At 33.0% G+C, this 17,231-nt stretch overlaps 1 protein-coding gene and 1 long non-coding RNA gene across 2 annotated transcripts; one reads left to right on the forward strand and one right to left on the reverse strand.

Annotated features, from left to right (window-relative positions):
* Positions 1–1,239: 1,239 nt before the first annotated feature.
* LOC111055128 (neuropeptides capa receptor-like) lies at positions 1,240–16,093 on the forward strand. The gene is made up of 6 exons (XM_039439228.1): positions 1,240–1,898; positions 4,197–4,446; positions 6,011–6,101; positions 7,182–7,395; positions 10,757–10,985; positions 15,684–16,093. Exons 1-6 carry the CDS (start codon positions 1,881–1,883, stop codon positions 16,049–16,051), a joined length of 1,170 nt encoding a protein of 389 aa, XP_039295162.1. The 5' UTR covers positions 1,240–1,880; the 3' UTR covers positions 16,052–16,093.
* Positions 6,512–13,347, reverse strand: LOC120353874. The gene is made up of 3 exons (XR_005572663.1): positions 12,137–13,347; positions 7,264–7,384; positions 6,512–6,785 (listed from the first exon to the last, which is right to left on the reverse strand). It is a non-coding gene; the product is annotated as an uncharacterized LOC120353874 (long non-coding RNA).
* Positions 16,094–17,231: the final 1,138 nt, after the last annotated feature.

Consider the following 17,231-nt stretch of genomic DNA (forward strand, 5'->3'; position numbering starts at 1 on the left):
ATCCAAATCCATGTCCAGAACTAGAAGTTGCAACTCAGAAAGAAATTCTAAGAAAATGTTAAAACAAAATCCAATAATGAGGAAGATTATTGTAATGAGAGAATTCAAAAGCAGACCTATTAAGAAGTATATGCATTTGAACAAAAATGCTTTGGACCCTAGAAACTGGTGGTATCTGCAATATAAACTTTTCAAAAATTGTAATAAATAAATTCAAGAATTGATTAAACTTAAAGATAAGGGTAAATGTAATGAGTGTACTCTCCAATTTTTTAGTTTGTTTTTTCAAGTAAAATGTTTGGTTTAATTAAATTTTAAAATGTAAAATTGCCTTCAAAAATATTAGCAAAATTCAACCAGTAATTTTTGTTTATATTTTATATTCATAATATGCTGTGAAAATTCTGGTGTCGTGAATGTTTGTAAAAATGTTTTGATAAACTTTGTAAATGAATCTGCACCCGCATATCATGAGTCTACTTTATTCTTTATAATTATTTTTTCAAGCAAGATTATATTCAAACACAATTTTTCAAGGCAAGCAAAACAATAGAAGAATAATAAAATAGACACAAGAGGGAGTGTAGGTAGCCTATTATTTTCAAGAACAGTAATAATTATTTAGATGCCTATCCTATTATAATTATTAAAATTTAATGAATGCTGCATTAATTTATGAATAAGTTAGGCTATGAACTACAATACTATTTTACTGTTATTCATTATTATTATCATTGTCTATGAAAAATATTCTATCTGATTATCTTTGTTGTCATTTGAAGAATTTTTTCTTTTAATATTAAATTTTATTTTGTAAAGTATGTTGTTATAACAGGAGGAAAATAATCTTAGTAGTTTTCCTGAAAAGAAGTGAATTTTGTTTTGTTGCTCGAAGCTGGTAGCCTTACTCAATCGGTTTACACACGGCAGTGCGAGTTGATTATCCTTGGGTTGTGTGTGACATTCTGTGTGAATTCCAATCGTCCAATGGACAGAATCTATTTTGCCACAGAACATTAATATTATTGTCAAAAGAGCCAAAGTGTGTATTAATTCAAGGAGTAAACATTTTGAGTATATTCTTTAATAGTCTCAAGTAACTTTGAAATAATGAGTGATAAAAATAACATCACTTTTTGCTTTTAGAAAAAACGACCAGCTTTTAGATATCTGACTGCTAGTCGTTTTTTCTAAAAGCAAAAAGTGATTTAATAATAAGCAGTTCGTGATGGAAAACAACATTGAAGATAAATAACATTTATTTTGCATAAAACCACTATACATACTTTTATTACAACTGAATTTCCCTTTCATGCATTACATTTAAAACCAGTTTACAGGACTAAAAAAATTACCCTATAATTGTATGTATGGGGAAGATTATTAAACCTCACGAGATTTGAAGATAAAAAAAATAAATTATTTATTTTTGAAGAAAAATAAAAAAATAAAAAATTACGATACCTGAATTTATTTCACAGCAGTATAATAATTAACATTGGATTATATGGATGTTTGAATACATTGTTGAACAAATCAATCATTCTTGATGGAAATCAATAGATGGTTGCACTCTTATTGATTGATAACATGATCCAATATACGGTACGGTACTGTACCTATATAAGTTGCTTCTTTCATATGCGAATGTCTCAGCTTAGAAGATTGATGACATCATTTTTTGAATTGATAGAGCTCAGACTGCAGAATGTAAGTCGATACAATAATGTAATGAGCTGAAAAATAAGCTAGAGTGCATCGGAGAATGGAAAGCCTGATTCCATTCTGGAAACCTTCTCAGGTCAAGTTCGTGTAAAGACTGTGATTCACTTTCAATTCAGAAGAGGTTTGGCACACGCATCTGATAGCAGCACATTAGCATGTATATTGAATCCAAGGTGAGTTACTGTAAAGAATCATTATCTGAAAAATTAATATTTTTTTGATAATCTATATATATATATATATAAAAGCTAAATGGCACTCACTCACTAACTGACTGACTCACTCACTCGCAGAACTAAAAATCTACCGGACCAAAAACGTTCAAATTTGGTAGGTATGTTCAGTTGGCCCTTTAGAGGCACACTACGCGTTTTTTAGCGTTTTCTCAGCTTTATCGAGAACAAATGTACAGAAGATGTTCAAATTTAGTACAGAAGCTCAGCTAGGGTGTAATAATGTTGTGTTAGAAGGAATTTGCAATAACGTCAAAGATACGCCCAAAATTAGCGTTTTTTGCTTTTTCTCAGCTTTATCGAGAACAAATGTACAGAAATTGTTCAAATTTAGTATAGAAGATCAGCTAGGGTGTAATAATGTTGTGTTAGAAGGAATTTGAAATAACGCCAAATATACGCCCAAAGTTAGCGTTTTTCCAGCGTTTTTTGCTTTTTCTCAGATTTATTGAGAACAAATGTACAGAAATTGTTCAAATTTAGTATAGAAGATCAGCTAGGGTGTAATAATGTTGTGTTGGAAGGAATTTGAAATAATGCCAAAGATACGCCCAAAATTAGCGTTTTCCAGCGTTTTTCGCTTTTTCTCAGCTTTATTGAGAACAAATGTACAGAATTGTTCAAATTTAGTATAGAAGATCAGCTAGGGTGTAAAAATGTTGTGTTAGAAGGAATTTGAAATAACGCCAAATATACGCCCAAAATCTGCGTTTTTCCAGCGTTTTTTGCGCTTTCTCAGCTTTATCGAGAACAAATGAACAGAAAATGTTCAAATTTAGTATAGAAGATCAGCTAGGGTGCAATAATGTTGTGTTAGAAGGAATGTAAAATAACGCCAAAGATACACCCAAAATCAGCGTTTTTCTCAGCTTTTCTGCGTTTTCTCAGTACTTTGACTTTCTGATGGAATGAAGCATGCTCAAATGAAAAATGCAGGCGAGCGAAGCGAGTCTCATTTTTGGACGATCTAGTCATCTCTCTACTTTTGTGTCAGCATCCAATTGTGCGCAGCATTCTCACTCCTCTCCACTATAGTGAGGTCCACGTTATAATGGCAGTGTTTGATTAGCAAAGGTATTGCTATCCTTGTCTATCATTCAACAAAGCGGATGGCGCTATCTCTTCCTCACTTTGCTCTGTTGCCAGATCGTCTTTCAACAATGTAGAATTTTTAATAAAATAACAAAATATTTCATCTTAGTTATGAAAATTCATTATGAAATTATTGAAAAATAAAATTGATTATTTTAAACGAGAATGAACAGTCAATATTACATCAAAAAACCTGTATCATCTACCGTATATAGAAGACAGAGGATCAGCAACGTTGTTCTCCTATCTTTCTCCACTGCCATTATAGCGTAGGCCTACGTAGACCTCACCATAATGTGTCCATGCCACAAACTATGGAACGAGAAATTGGTTTTCCCTCTTCATGTTAAAAATAATAATTTTGGTAAAACAAATTTGAAATTATTTTTCATTACAATAATTGATGGTTGAGACGTACCGTATATGATTAGATTTTACAGTAAAAATGCAAGCTCACAATAGTTTCGTCAGACTAGCGATCATTTAATAGTTATATAGAAAGGTTTTACATTATATTATAAGTTATTATTATTTATGAATTTTCTAATTTACTTTGTTAATAACCATCATTCAATATATTATATAGCCTACTTATATTTGTTTATTATTTAAGTTATTGCAACCACGGTATATATAGAAGACGGTAGGTGTCACGCGCATGTTTGTGCTAAATTTCCGGTGTAGCTGACGTCATTTTATATTCAATCAACTGTTTTTAACAAATAAGTTTAATAAATTGTCAATAAGTGTTAATAACGTCGGTTGGTGGCGATGACGCAATCTAGCTGGCTGGCCACTGCGCACACATTACATGACCCCTACCGTTTCCATCTAAATACCGTAATTGCAACCAAGTAAATGGGAATTGTATTTTTTTAATATCCCTCAAATAGCTAAAAGCTAGAGGGATTAAAATATATATGAATTTTGTATTTAATGAGATGTGTATTGAAATTGAAATTGAAATTTATCGGACTCTTTTACCGGTACCATTTAGCTCTTACTACATTTCATATACATATCAAACACCTTTAAAAATAAAAGGGTACCAATATTATAATAATTATAACAATATAATAATTTATAATATTATAATGAGGGTATTATATTGTGATCTGCTGTAATTGAAGATGAATGCAATTTCAGATGACTACAGAAGCCAACGGTTCCACAAATTATTCTTGGGATGAATGGTTAATGATGAACAGAGGCCCAAAGCGCCTGAATATGAACATTGTGATTCCGATCACAGTGGTGTATGTGGTCATATTCGCAACCGGCGTTATTGGTAATATAGCTGTATGCTTGGTGATCGCAAGGACCCGGATTCTACACACTGCTACCAATTTCTACCTGGCAAGTTTGGCAATGTCTGATCTGACATTTCTCTTATTGGGTAAGTAAAACTGTGTTTACACCAAAGTAATTAACAAAATGTTAATAACTTAATCCGTGTATACATTCTATTAGATTAAACATAACTTATCGTACACATGATGAACATATGTGTTTGTCAAGTTGCATTCAATCTAATAGAATCTATAAGGATTAAGTTATTAACATTTTGTAACTTTGGTGTAAACCCAGCTTTAGGCTTCTGATCATTCGTTTATTTATTTTAGGTAGAGGCCCAGGCTACAGTAATGAAAAAGAACAAATTTCGATTTCGATTTAAGGCCCGGTTGCTGAAAAATCAGTTAAATTTTTATCGTGATTAATTTCAAGAGAACCAATCAGAGAAGGCTATTTTGAAAAGATGGCTTCCCTGATTGATTCTCGTGGAATTTATCAGGAGTTTAATTCAAGCAGCTTTTATGCAACCGGCACTAATTGTATAAAAAAGTACTGGTATACCGGGATGACTTTGCACACATTTTGAGGAGTTGACCTATTAAATAGCTTGCAATCAATACTAAAGTTTAAATAAATCACTAGCAATATTTTTTATTCTGTTCTGCAAGAGTATTTTTGATTATAAAAAGTTGATATATTTCTTCACTTTAATAAAGATAGGCCTATACTTTTCGAAAATAAGAGACAATAATGTCAATCACGGGTTGGGGTGACTGTCTAACTTTGAAAATTATATGGATTCAAGTGTATTTTCACTTGAGTTAGACAGTGTGAAACCAACTGATAACCATTCATTTTTTAAAATGAATTATATTCACTTAAAAAAAATCACAAACCATTTATTGAAAAATAATTCAGTATCTGCTGCACAAAGATCTTTTGTAGCATCGAGGCATGTTGGCTCCAGCTGCAGAATCTGCAACAAATGAATATTCAGAATGTACGGTACCTATTAATAAATTACTTCAAGCAAAGTGGATATTTTTGTTTTTAAGATAAAATACATTATATTTTCGCATTATATTCTGCATAATATCATAATTTTAATATTGGACAAAGTCACCCCAAGTTGAACCTGAATGTGACCTTTCTTTATTTAAAGTGACATAATCCGAATCATAATATAATAAAAAGGTAAACATTAATTGATGTACTCACTGATATCATATTCAAGTCTTTTAGTAATAGGTTTTTAAATTTGAAGTTTTCCAACAACAATAAAATCACAGAATGCAACAGGTAGATTATTTTATGTTGATCATTGAACTTTATATATCGAGAGTTGACATGATATCGATTGTAGAACTTCAATAATGATTGGGGCTACAATGATGTTGAACATCGATTTTGGATGACAGAGATCGAAGATAAACGGATTTGAATATCTTTTACCCCGGTCACCCCGGTTAACGGTAGCTATTTTTGTAATCATTTCTTCAAGTAAATAATTGAATTCTGATTAAATGTGATGTTAATTTATGTTGTTACTCTATCATGGGATGATTAGCCTACTATGATAACGTTCAGGTATGATAGTTAGTTACTGGAGTGATAAATCTGACAGAAATGAATTTTGAAATTATTAGTTATGATTGATTGTTTTACAGGCTTACCAAATGATCTAAGTTTGTATTGGCAACCCTATCCTTGGACCTATGGCTTGGCAGTATGTAAACTTAGAGCAGTAGTTTCAGAAATGTAAGTAAATCAAATCTCATTTACAAATACCTCATTTTAGGAATACTTTACTCAAATAGGCTACTTTTAATAAATTAATAAAAATGATATAAAAATCCCGAAGTACCCTTCATTTTTAAAAACTTTAAAATAATTCAACAACTAGTTTCGACCATAGGTCATTTTCAAGTTGAAATGTGGAAATTAAATAAACAAGTTGATACTATTTAATAAAAACATATGCTTATTTTCATATGATTAATTTATTTCTTATTCATTATTTTTTTGGTTGAAATTATTAAACTTAATAAATATAAATTATTAATTTTATATTTGTGTTCCATACAACACTATTCTCAATAAGGAAATTAGGAAGACTTTCACAAAAAAAATTATTTAGGATATAAGACAACAAATAATGTTTTTAATTGAATAATGAAGATTTCTAATGAAAAAATTCAACAGTAACAATTTAAAAAATCAGGCGTTTTTAAACTGGAATGTAGTAATTATTGTGAAAAATTTTACATAATTATGTTTTATTAGCTCAAGAGCTTTTACAAACATAGAGTTTCGTCATACAGTAATTTGGAGTCAATACAATAATTATTATTATAAGTTCCATTACATAGTCTATTCAATATGAATCTCTTCACAGCTTATTTGTTCCACTGCTTAATCCGTCTAGATCATGATTAAATTCAACTATAACAGAAAAACAACAACATATCTATTAATGATTAAAACAATACTAATTTATAACATTTATATCACAGTCAGGTCAAATTGAGATTAAAAAGAATCAATTACAGTCATTGGTCAAACATTATGTAGATTTTTTCAAAAAAGGTTCAATTAACATATTCAGGCTTTAAAATAAAAAAATACTACTCAAAATTTAAAGCTGTCGAACATACAAACAGACAGAAAACGACTTTGCTATTCAGTAAGTCAAAAGTGAGAACTTCGCTAACACTCGTTCAACTAACGACCTGAAGAAAAATTAAGCATTCTAGTATCAGAAAAATAATGTATAATTTTCCATGTTTACCATACTTTTCAAGGTCCCCTGAGTCCTGATTTTTTAAAACTATGTTACAGGTCATCCTACACGTCCGTATTAACAATAGTGGCATTTTCAATGGAGAGGTACCTAGCCATTTGCCACCCACTGTATACATACTCAATGTCGGGTTTGAGGCGCGCCATGTGGATAATTTGCGCACTATGGACTGTGTCCTTTGTATGCGCTCTGCCATTCGCTGTTTTCACCAAAGTCAACTACATCCAGTATCCACCCAACTCTGGAATAACAGTAAGAACCTTGGAGACAAGATTTATTAAAATATCGATACCTGTACTGTAGTGATCGATATATTCAGTATCAATATCATCAGTATCGATACTATCGATATCTAAATATCGATATAGCATTGATACTGGAATTTATAATCATCGATACTGTAGTATCAATGATTTCAGTATCGATACAATCGATATCTAAATATTAATGTAGTATCGATACCTGAAATTATAGATAATTGATACTGTAGTATCGATAATTTCAGTAATGATACTATTGACCATGAAACTCGAACTAATATTTACTGGAAATAAAACTGAAATAACTGATAACTATCCAAACTAGTTGACAAAACAACTATTAATTATCCAACTAATAATTACTCCTCATCATCCTCCTCTTCTTCTTCTTCTTCTTCTTCTTCTCTTCTTCTTCTTCTTCTTCTTCTTCTTCTTCTTCATCTTCTTCTTCTTCTTCATCTTCTTCTTCTTCTTCTTCATCTTCTTCTTTTTCTCTTCTTCTTCATCTTCTTCTTCTTCTTCTTCTTCTTCTTCATCTTCTTCTTTTTTTTCTTCTTCTTCATAGTGAATGAGAGCAGTTCATCGTTTGGCCAGTAGATAGCGCAATGCGCCTTTAAACATCCATGCATACTATATTTTCCATCTGAATAATAATTAAACATTCCATTTGATAGCATTTGAATGAAAACTCGTAAGTTCAAAATCTGTAACTATCTATTTTATGGAAAATCTACCAGATTAAATGAATTTGTAATTGATAAACTAGCGGTAATTGTCTTAACTCTCGCCAGAGTTTAGTTGCGATGGCAAGTGTGTGGTCCTCTGACCAGGAAGATGTGTTGAACTTATTTCGTAGTGGTAGCAAACTAACTATCAAATTTTTGAAGATCAGGACATTGGTGTTGTCTAAGTTTGCACCTTGGTCCTGATCAAGTATGATGTTAATGTAGAGGTAGATCAAAGAATGCTTATTAATATCCTATCAATTCAATTTATTTTCTGCTAGTATTCGAGCAGTGATCAAGAAGTGAAAGTGCAAGTGATCTAACTCGCATCTTATGTTATGTCAGTAGGCTACATAATCGCATCGTACGTCAAGTAGTCAAGTTATCAGTTTGTCAAGCTAGTAATTAGATCCTTGCGGAGCACGATTCGACCCAGACCCACTCATGACTGATAGGTATTTTGGTGGTGGGGGGGGGGGTGGTGGTGTTGCGAAAGATTTCTACATGACCTACTGCAAACAAATTGGAAAAGGTGGGGAGTTAGAAAAGGATAGAGTAGCTAAAGTATTTAATTAATTATGAGAAGATAATTAAGATGATTAATAATGAAAAACGGGATAAGATCCCTATATAATTGTTTGCTGCTTGGGCAAACGGAGGTAAAAGGAAAATAAGCCAACTGTGCATGCCTTAATGCAGTATCACATTATTCCTAATATCAATACTATAATAGTCTATAGGCCTATAAAGGTACTATAGGAATACTATATAATATATACTAAGACTAGTATTCTTATTGGCTGGTTGACTCAAATTGCAGTTTCCCAAAATGTCCTAGTTATGATTAATGGATGAAGTTTCATCACCATGGACTTTCACCCCCAATATTTTGGAAAATAGGTTTATCCCCCTTCCAAAAAATTAAAGTTTGATCACTAAAGTAAAAATTATGAAAACTTGAAATTACATAATTGTGAATCTAGTTAAAACTAAGCCTATGATGTTATAGTACCTTATGTCACTAGGATTGGAAGGGGCCTTTTGCAGTCGAGAATGATGTTTCTATAGTGAGGTCCACGTTATAATAACAGTATTTGATCAATTTTGGTTTTGCCATCCTTGTCTATCATTCGACAAAGCCGGTGGAACTATCTTTTACTAGGTTCACAACGGTGCCAATTATGTTTTTGACAGTGTAGAAATATGATTAATTAATGCAGAGAATTGGCATCGCTATTCTTCTATCTTTACTCACTATAGTCGAGGCGTTAGCCGAGACTAGAATTTCATTTGAGCACTGCAAAAGACATTCACGTCCAAGTAACGTACACTATTTTTTGTCAAAAGAAGAATAATTTAAAAATAGTAAACATTACCTGTTTTGCTGAAGTTACTACAAGCATTCTGTACACATTACCTAGTTTACAAATTCTTAATCAGGAATTTCTTGATTGTAGTTGACAAAACTTCCACCTGGAGCGCTAAACGGGTTTTTGCAACACAAGGTCTATAAATTCTGTCAGAAAAATTTATTTTACAATTCAAAGCCAAGCAATATCCCTTGAACAATATCATCATGTTGTTCATTCAATCTATAATGATAACAGCTGATAAATTTGAAAATTGGTGAACTAGAACCCAATAAAATGGCGATTTTGCTATGCATCACGGGATGGTGTCATGACCTGTATTTTATAGACCTTGATGCAACAGTGTTGCTGTTCCCACGGTATATAGAAGAAGACGGTAGGTGTCACGCGCATGTTTGTGCTAAATTTCCGGTGTAGCTGACGTCATTTTATATCCAATCATCTGTTTTTAACAAAAATACGTTTCATAAATTTCTAATAGGTGTTAAAAACCTCGGTTGGTGGCGATGACGCAATCTAGCTGGCTGGCCACTGCGCACACATTTCATGACCCCTAACGTTTTCATCTAAATACCGTGGCTGTTCCTATTTCAGAACTAAGAAACATACTCGACTGTAAAGAAAACATAAATGATTTTATTACAGTAGAGTATGCTCTAATGAGAATCATATGTTTATTTGTTCTTCAATCAGCTATTTACCGGCTTGATTTCATGCATGTAAAACAGTAGCTGATATTGAATGGTATAACTTATGACAAAAAAGTATGTTTAAAAATTATTGTTTTGGAGTCAAAATGACAGAATGCATTTTCTAATAATGAGAAGGCCTATTTAGAGCTACTACTTTTTTCAACAATTGAATGACTAATGAAACTCTATTCCAATCCATTCTATTATTTGTTTTTTGATAAAAAACATAACATTTTTAAAGGAAAATCGAAATAATAATTGACCTACAGAAAACAAAAATTAACTTGAATTGTAAATTAGTTTTCAAGAGAAAATAGCATAAAATCGCACAAAATTGAATGTTTATTTCCAAAATTTTCCGGGGTGGAGTCCTCAGACCACCCTTTGGTTAGGTTATATTCCATACCCCCACACCCTCTGGTGTCTCCTCCAAAGTTTAGGTGCTTTCTACGCCAATATCTTATGCTCCCCCCGATTTTTTTCTGGATACGCCAGTGTCCACCATGTATAGCTTGTCTATTAGCCTATAATGACATTATTATTAGATTGTCAACTTGTGGTTTCAGGTGCCAGAATCGGCCTTCTGCGGTCTCCTAAAGGAGAATATTCCTCAGAATGCACCAATCTATGAGTTAAGCACTATTTGCTTCTTCCTAGTTCCCATGTTTATCATAGTCCTGCTCTACGTCCGCATAAGAAGAGTTGTAAGGGACAGAAATCGGCATTCCATTGTTAACAGTGTTTTGGGAGAAAATTATCACAACAAAGCCAGGAAATCTGTCATAAGAATGCTCAGTAAGTATTTATTATAATACAAATATAATTTAATAATCATTATAATATACTCAAAACATAAAAAATGAGAATAATCTGATACTATAGTGAGGTCCACGTTATAATGGCAGTGGATAAAGATAGAAGAATAGCGATGCCGATTCTCTGCATTAATTAATTATATTTCTACACTGTCAAAAACATAATTGGCATCGTTGTGGACCTAGAAAAGGATAGTAACACCGGATTTGTCGAATAATAGACAAGGATAGCAAAACCTAAGTTGATCAAATACTGTCATTATAACGTGGACCTCTCTATAGTAGGCTATTCCTGAAAGTTGAATAATAATATAAACCTGTTATTAGTAAAAACAATATAAAAACTACTACAAGTTTTGATATTGTTTTTTATTAATTTGAACAAAAGTAGCCCATATAAGTGAAGTGATTTTACCTGTTATAGTAGATATATATTTATATTCTTATACTAGTTTTCGGAAGATAAATCATAATGATATATTAGAGCATCTAGTGTACCTATAACCTATAACAAACCCATAGAATCTATAGTAAGATTCAGGTTTTAAAGTTATTAGCAAATAGGGCCTATATGAAAAACGCCTCTCTATCGCCAAGCAATAAGTTGAGTTCAATTAGAAGGTAAGTCAGTAGGCTACCTAGTGTCGAACAAATTTGAAATAGTTATTACCGTATCAAAACTGATCAATAATTTAATCCCCATATAATTATTGAATTTCATCAATAAATACGTAAAGCCTTGGCAATAGACTTAAGGCCTAATAAAAGCCTTAATGGCTTTATTTATGGAAACATTTCTTATTCAAGTCTGTCAAAGTAAATAAGTAAAGTTATACAAAGTAAAAAAGGTGTCAACTAACTTAATTTTTTATATAAAATAGTTGCCAAAGACATATTTAATTAATTGGTGTTCATTTATTCTCATTTCTATCTGATCAGTATAATAATATAGTGATTGATTGGCATTGATGTTTTACACATTCATATTGCTCTTAAAATAAATGTATACATTGTCTCCAATTCAATTAGATCTATATCAAATAAACATTTAATCACATAACGTTTTGACATTAGAATGACGACGACTTGCAGACTATAATTAATTGTGGAAAATATAAAATATTTACTCACTGACTAGAGTATATGCTATAAGGCTGATGTACACGATGCCAGTGGCTGGCATGCCAGTTTGAATATTGACTGGAAGGTCAATGGCAAGCGGCGACTGGCATGTCAGCTTAAAAGCGGTACCCCGTACCCTGTTTACACGTTGCCAGCTACTGGAACAAGTCGGATGTGTTGGTGTTGTTCCACAGTGAGCGTGGTTTATCTGAAAGTAGTGCAGATCTTGTTTTTTTAACAAATGGCAGAAACGCCACACAGAGTTGCCGTTGAAAAGTGTGTGCGTGGAATATCTAACCCACGAGTTACAGCGGAAAGGCCGAGAAACGTTGATACGAGAGTTAATGGACAACAAGACTTTGGGAGCATCAGAGAGCTTCATGCTAATGACCCGCAAGAATATAAAGCTGTGATGAGGCTGACATGAAGGTGGCGCGCCAGTAAAACAAAATATTTGTTCTGCTGGATCTGCCAGCTGCTGGCGCGTCCTTGGCTTGCTGGCTTCTCGAGCGAGTTACTGGCATGAGCCGTTTACACAGTACCAGTCGTTGGCATCCAGTGACTGACTATGTTAACTGGCAAGCCGACTGGCACCGTGTAAATCAGCCTTTGGAATCGCACGTGATTCATTGTTAACAGTAGTGGACTTCTAGTGCTCCAGTCTGTGAGTAAATATTTTACATTTTTTGACAATTGATATACCTAAATAGTCTGCAAGTCGTCATTCTAGTGGCAAAACTTGATGTAACATATAGCAGTTTGTAAGGGATAAATAAATTCAAGACATATTACTTGCTCATTCATTCTCATTCCTATCTTATCAATATAAGTGATCGATTGACATTGAATTTTACTCATTAATCATCCTTGAAATGTATACTTTGTTACCAATTCAAATACATAATTTAATATTGTTCGATGTCAAATACACATCCACAATTTATTACAAATTCAAGTAGGCCTATATATAATTTGATTACTATTGTATTCTTATATAACTTTAAAGTGAAAAAACACTCATATTCTTTGGTGTGGCGACGGCCACATTATAGTGGTGGTGGTGACATGGAGTGTCACTTTAAAGTTACAATACAATAGTAATAATATTCCAGTGAAAACAAGATGGATAACCATGATTATCGTTGTTGCAACAACGATAATTTAATTGTTAGATGTCAAATACCGGGTGTCCCACCAAGAGGTTTACACGCTTAATTTTATACTATAAACATGACATCAAAACCCATTCAATTTTATTGAAATATTATTTTGTGAATTGGAAATCTGGTCGCGGATTTAATTATTAAATGTAATTGATAATGCAAGAAGATCTCCAATGTGCAAAGATGAAACGTGTGTTTTATCACGTTTCGTGAAGGCAATATTATGATTTTATTTTTATTACGACTTTTTGGTCTGTGAATCAAGGCTGCATGTTTTTTCACATAAATAGATTTTGAATTTTTCTTTCGAGGTCCGTATTCTTTGAACCGTTTGTGAAGTATACTTGTTGAGTTAAGGCATTGGTTACCTGAAGGATACTGTCTTGAGAATTCAATTATAGGCTAACACAGTTCGGGTGGTTTAACCCTGCATAATTGTGTTTTCAGGATTTGAATCTTGGGAAAGCTGGTGCTTTGATTCAATCAGCAGGCAGAAGTTTTTTTTTACTTTTCTTGCCCTATTACCATAGGTGAGGAAAGTATTGCTTTCCGAAAAAATTAAGGTACCCCAATTTCTAAATTTCTATACGTTTCAAGGCCTGAGTCCAAAAAAGTGGTTTTTGGGTATTGGTCTGTATGTATGTATGGATGTATGTATGTATGTATGTATGTATGTATGTATGTATGTATGTATGTATGTATGTATGTGTGTGTGTGTGTGTGGTGTGTGTGTGTGTGTGTGTGTGGTGTGTGTGTGTGTGTGTGTGTGTGTGTGTGGTGTGTGTGTGTGTGTATGAGTGTATGTGCGGCTGTGTACACGATATCTCATCTCCCAATTAACGGAATGACTTGAAATTTGGAACTTAAGGTCTTTACACTATAAGGATCCGACACGAACATTTTCGATCACATGCAATTCAAGATGGCGGCTAAAATGGCGAAAATGTTGTCAAAAACAGGGTTTTTCGCGATTTTCTCAAAAACGGCTCCAATGATTTTGATCAAATCCATACCTAGAAAAGTCATTGATAAGCTCTATCAACTACTGCCACAAGTCTCATATCTGTAGAAATTTCAGTAGCACTGCACCATCTATGCAAAGTTTGATTTTATATTCCCAATTATCAGGCTTCAGATACAATTTAAACAAAAAATTTCAAATGAAAAAGATTGAGCATAAAAATCTCTACAATTAATGTTCATTAACATTTCCACGTAAAATTGAAAATAAGCTCGAAATTCGAGAAAATAAGATTATTCAATTGCAATCTTTTGGCAATTGTTGATTCTATTAAATCATTCACAATGAAGAGATAGCAGACTTCGTGTGTCTGCAGCGCTATTGTCCTGTCACCAGCTGGCTCAGATCTTAGAAAAGTAGACTTGAGATGCGCGGAACACTAGCGTCAGTTGATCAATTCTCATAACGGCAAGGAAAGTTGTGTGAGGGCACCACACCAGATTTTTTAAAAGTCGGGAGTGGTTTAACTGGATCTTTGAGGATCAGACCAAGGGACAATTTTCAAGGTAAAGTAAGATAATAGTTCATTGTGCATTTTTTCTTTTCAGACCCATATTTCTAAATAATAATTTGTTTTTATTATGAAAAACCTGAACGACCACAGATCAGTAAGCGAGTAGCCCTTTTAGTTATTATCTGATTATTATAATCAGAAATCTTGATTGTTATTGGTTATATATAGTTGTAATCTTTCCTTTATCTCAATTACATATATTTTCCGTTTCGCACCGTTTCATATTTGAATATTCGTATTGAATAAATAATTTTTTTGATGATTATTAAAAACCGAAAGCTATAGTTTTTTCTTCTCCATCTTCCTTACATATTTGGTGGAGGCGCCGGGTAATATTTGGTTGAGCCTCCACCAAATATGTAATCAACGGTATCTCAAAAATTTTGGACTTTTAAGGTTTTTTATTAGGCCTTGTTCAAGTTGTTTTATTCAATTTATATTGCCCTAATGTGCAACAATAAAAATATTTTATAAAATCAAAAACACCTTTTTAATGCTTTCTAAAGTATCGTTTTTCAATATGCCGCTATTTTGTTTCTACAAAGGTTAGAGAGTTGAAATTTTCCCAGAATATTTTTAGAATCTACTTAGTAAACTATGAGAAATTTAAAAAAGTTCGGTGCATGAATGGGCACGTAATATAAAATCAAATGTGTAAACCTCTTCGTGGGACACCCGGTATAGGCCTACTTTTCTACTCATTTTACAGATTCTTACTCATTCATCACCCTTAAAGTTTATATGTTGTTACCAATTCGACTAGGCCTATACATAATTTGATTGTTTGATATGTTTGTGATATACCTACAAAATGTTTAATAGATTTGAATTGATTAATTAGGCCTATTGTTGTTTTAGCGGCAGTAGTGGTGACATTCTTCCTATGCTGGGCACCCTTCCACTTGCAACGTGTTCTCTACATCTATGTTCCCAATTCGGCTCCCTATTGGTACGAGATCAACGAATGGCTCTACTACATCACAGGCTGCTTTTATTACTTTTCATCTACCGTCAACCCGTTCCTCTACAACGTGATGTCCGTCAAATACAGACTGGCCTTTCGTCAGCTGCTCTGCTGGACTGACACCAATTCCAGTGTTCAGGGAGAGTCCTTGCATCTGGGAGCACGACGGATCAGATCTGACAATGATAAAAACCATGATGGCGGTTTCATACAGCTGAGGACAATCTCACAGCGGGTTGATAGAATATCTTTCACGAATTAAAAAAACCTCAGAAATTTGTCACATAAACAGTTATTTGAACATATTTTAGACTTTTACAGATTTAAAAACAGAATATCTTTCACGAATTAAAAAAACCTCAGAAATTTGTCACATAAACAGTTATTTGAACATATTTTAGACTTTTACAGATTTAAAAACAGCAGAAATGTATATCACTAAAAATTGCTAGGTACTTGTAGTCCTGTGTAAACCTTAGGGTGGGCACACACCAGTTAGTCAAGACAGTACTAGTCACGTTTAGTCACAATACTTCACATAGTTGCTTATGAAGCAACACACACCGATTAGTCATTGCAATTAGACATGTCTTCATAATCAACTATGTGAAGTATTGTGACTAAACGTGTCTTGTCTTGTCTTGACTATAACTGGTGTGTGCCTAGCCTTAGATTGCATCATTATTCTTATTATGGAGTGAGGTCTCGGGCCACTCCCGTGTTTCGGATGGACACGTTAAGGCATCGGTCCCGGCTGCCTCAAAAGCAGTAGTTAGGCCATGTCAGAGGCCCTAAAATTGATCAGGTGCGATCTGAAAACTCTGACACCAGATATGAGCCAGTCAGGTCACTCAATATTATAGGAGTACAGTGCTGCCAGATTTCATAGAACCCAAAGAGACTGTGTGTTAATTGTGTGAGAGAAAGAGAAAACTTAGAACGTTTTGATAGAATCAGCTTAAAAACGGCAATAGTGTGCCCCTATATTGAAATAGCATACATTGACCAAAAAGCCTCTTGCTGCAAAATAAGGTTTGCATGGACTATAGATTATAGGCTATACACCATAATTATTATTAAACGAAAATCCAAAGTTAAATTCTGTAATTTATTTACATATCTTTCACAGATTGAAAAACAACAAAAATGTTTAAGATATCCTATACTAATTTAGGTTTATTGGAAACACAAGTATTTGTGAAACAGTGTTATCAGGAAAACAAAATTGTGTATTAACGTAAATAATTAAACGTTGTACAAGACATTGAAATAGTGTATTTGAATATAACGTTGGATCCAGTATAAATTGAATAAAATCTTTCTTCATATATATGCGGTATGTTAAGTAGGGTGAATACTGTTACATTTGACTCACCATCCAAAATCTCCTTTCTGTTCCAAAATTAGAACGTCGAAGTGATTGCAGCTTCTTTTATAATCAA

This window comes from Nilaparvata lugens, chromosome 12, assembly GCF_014356525.2.
Source record: "Nilaparvata lugens isolate BPH chromosome 12, ASM1435652v1, whole genome shotgun sequence".
NCBI lineage: Eukaryota > Metazoa > Arthropoda > Insecta > Hemiptera > Delphacidae > Nilaparvata > Nilaparvata lugens.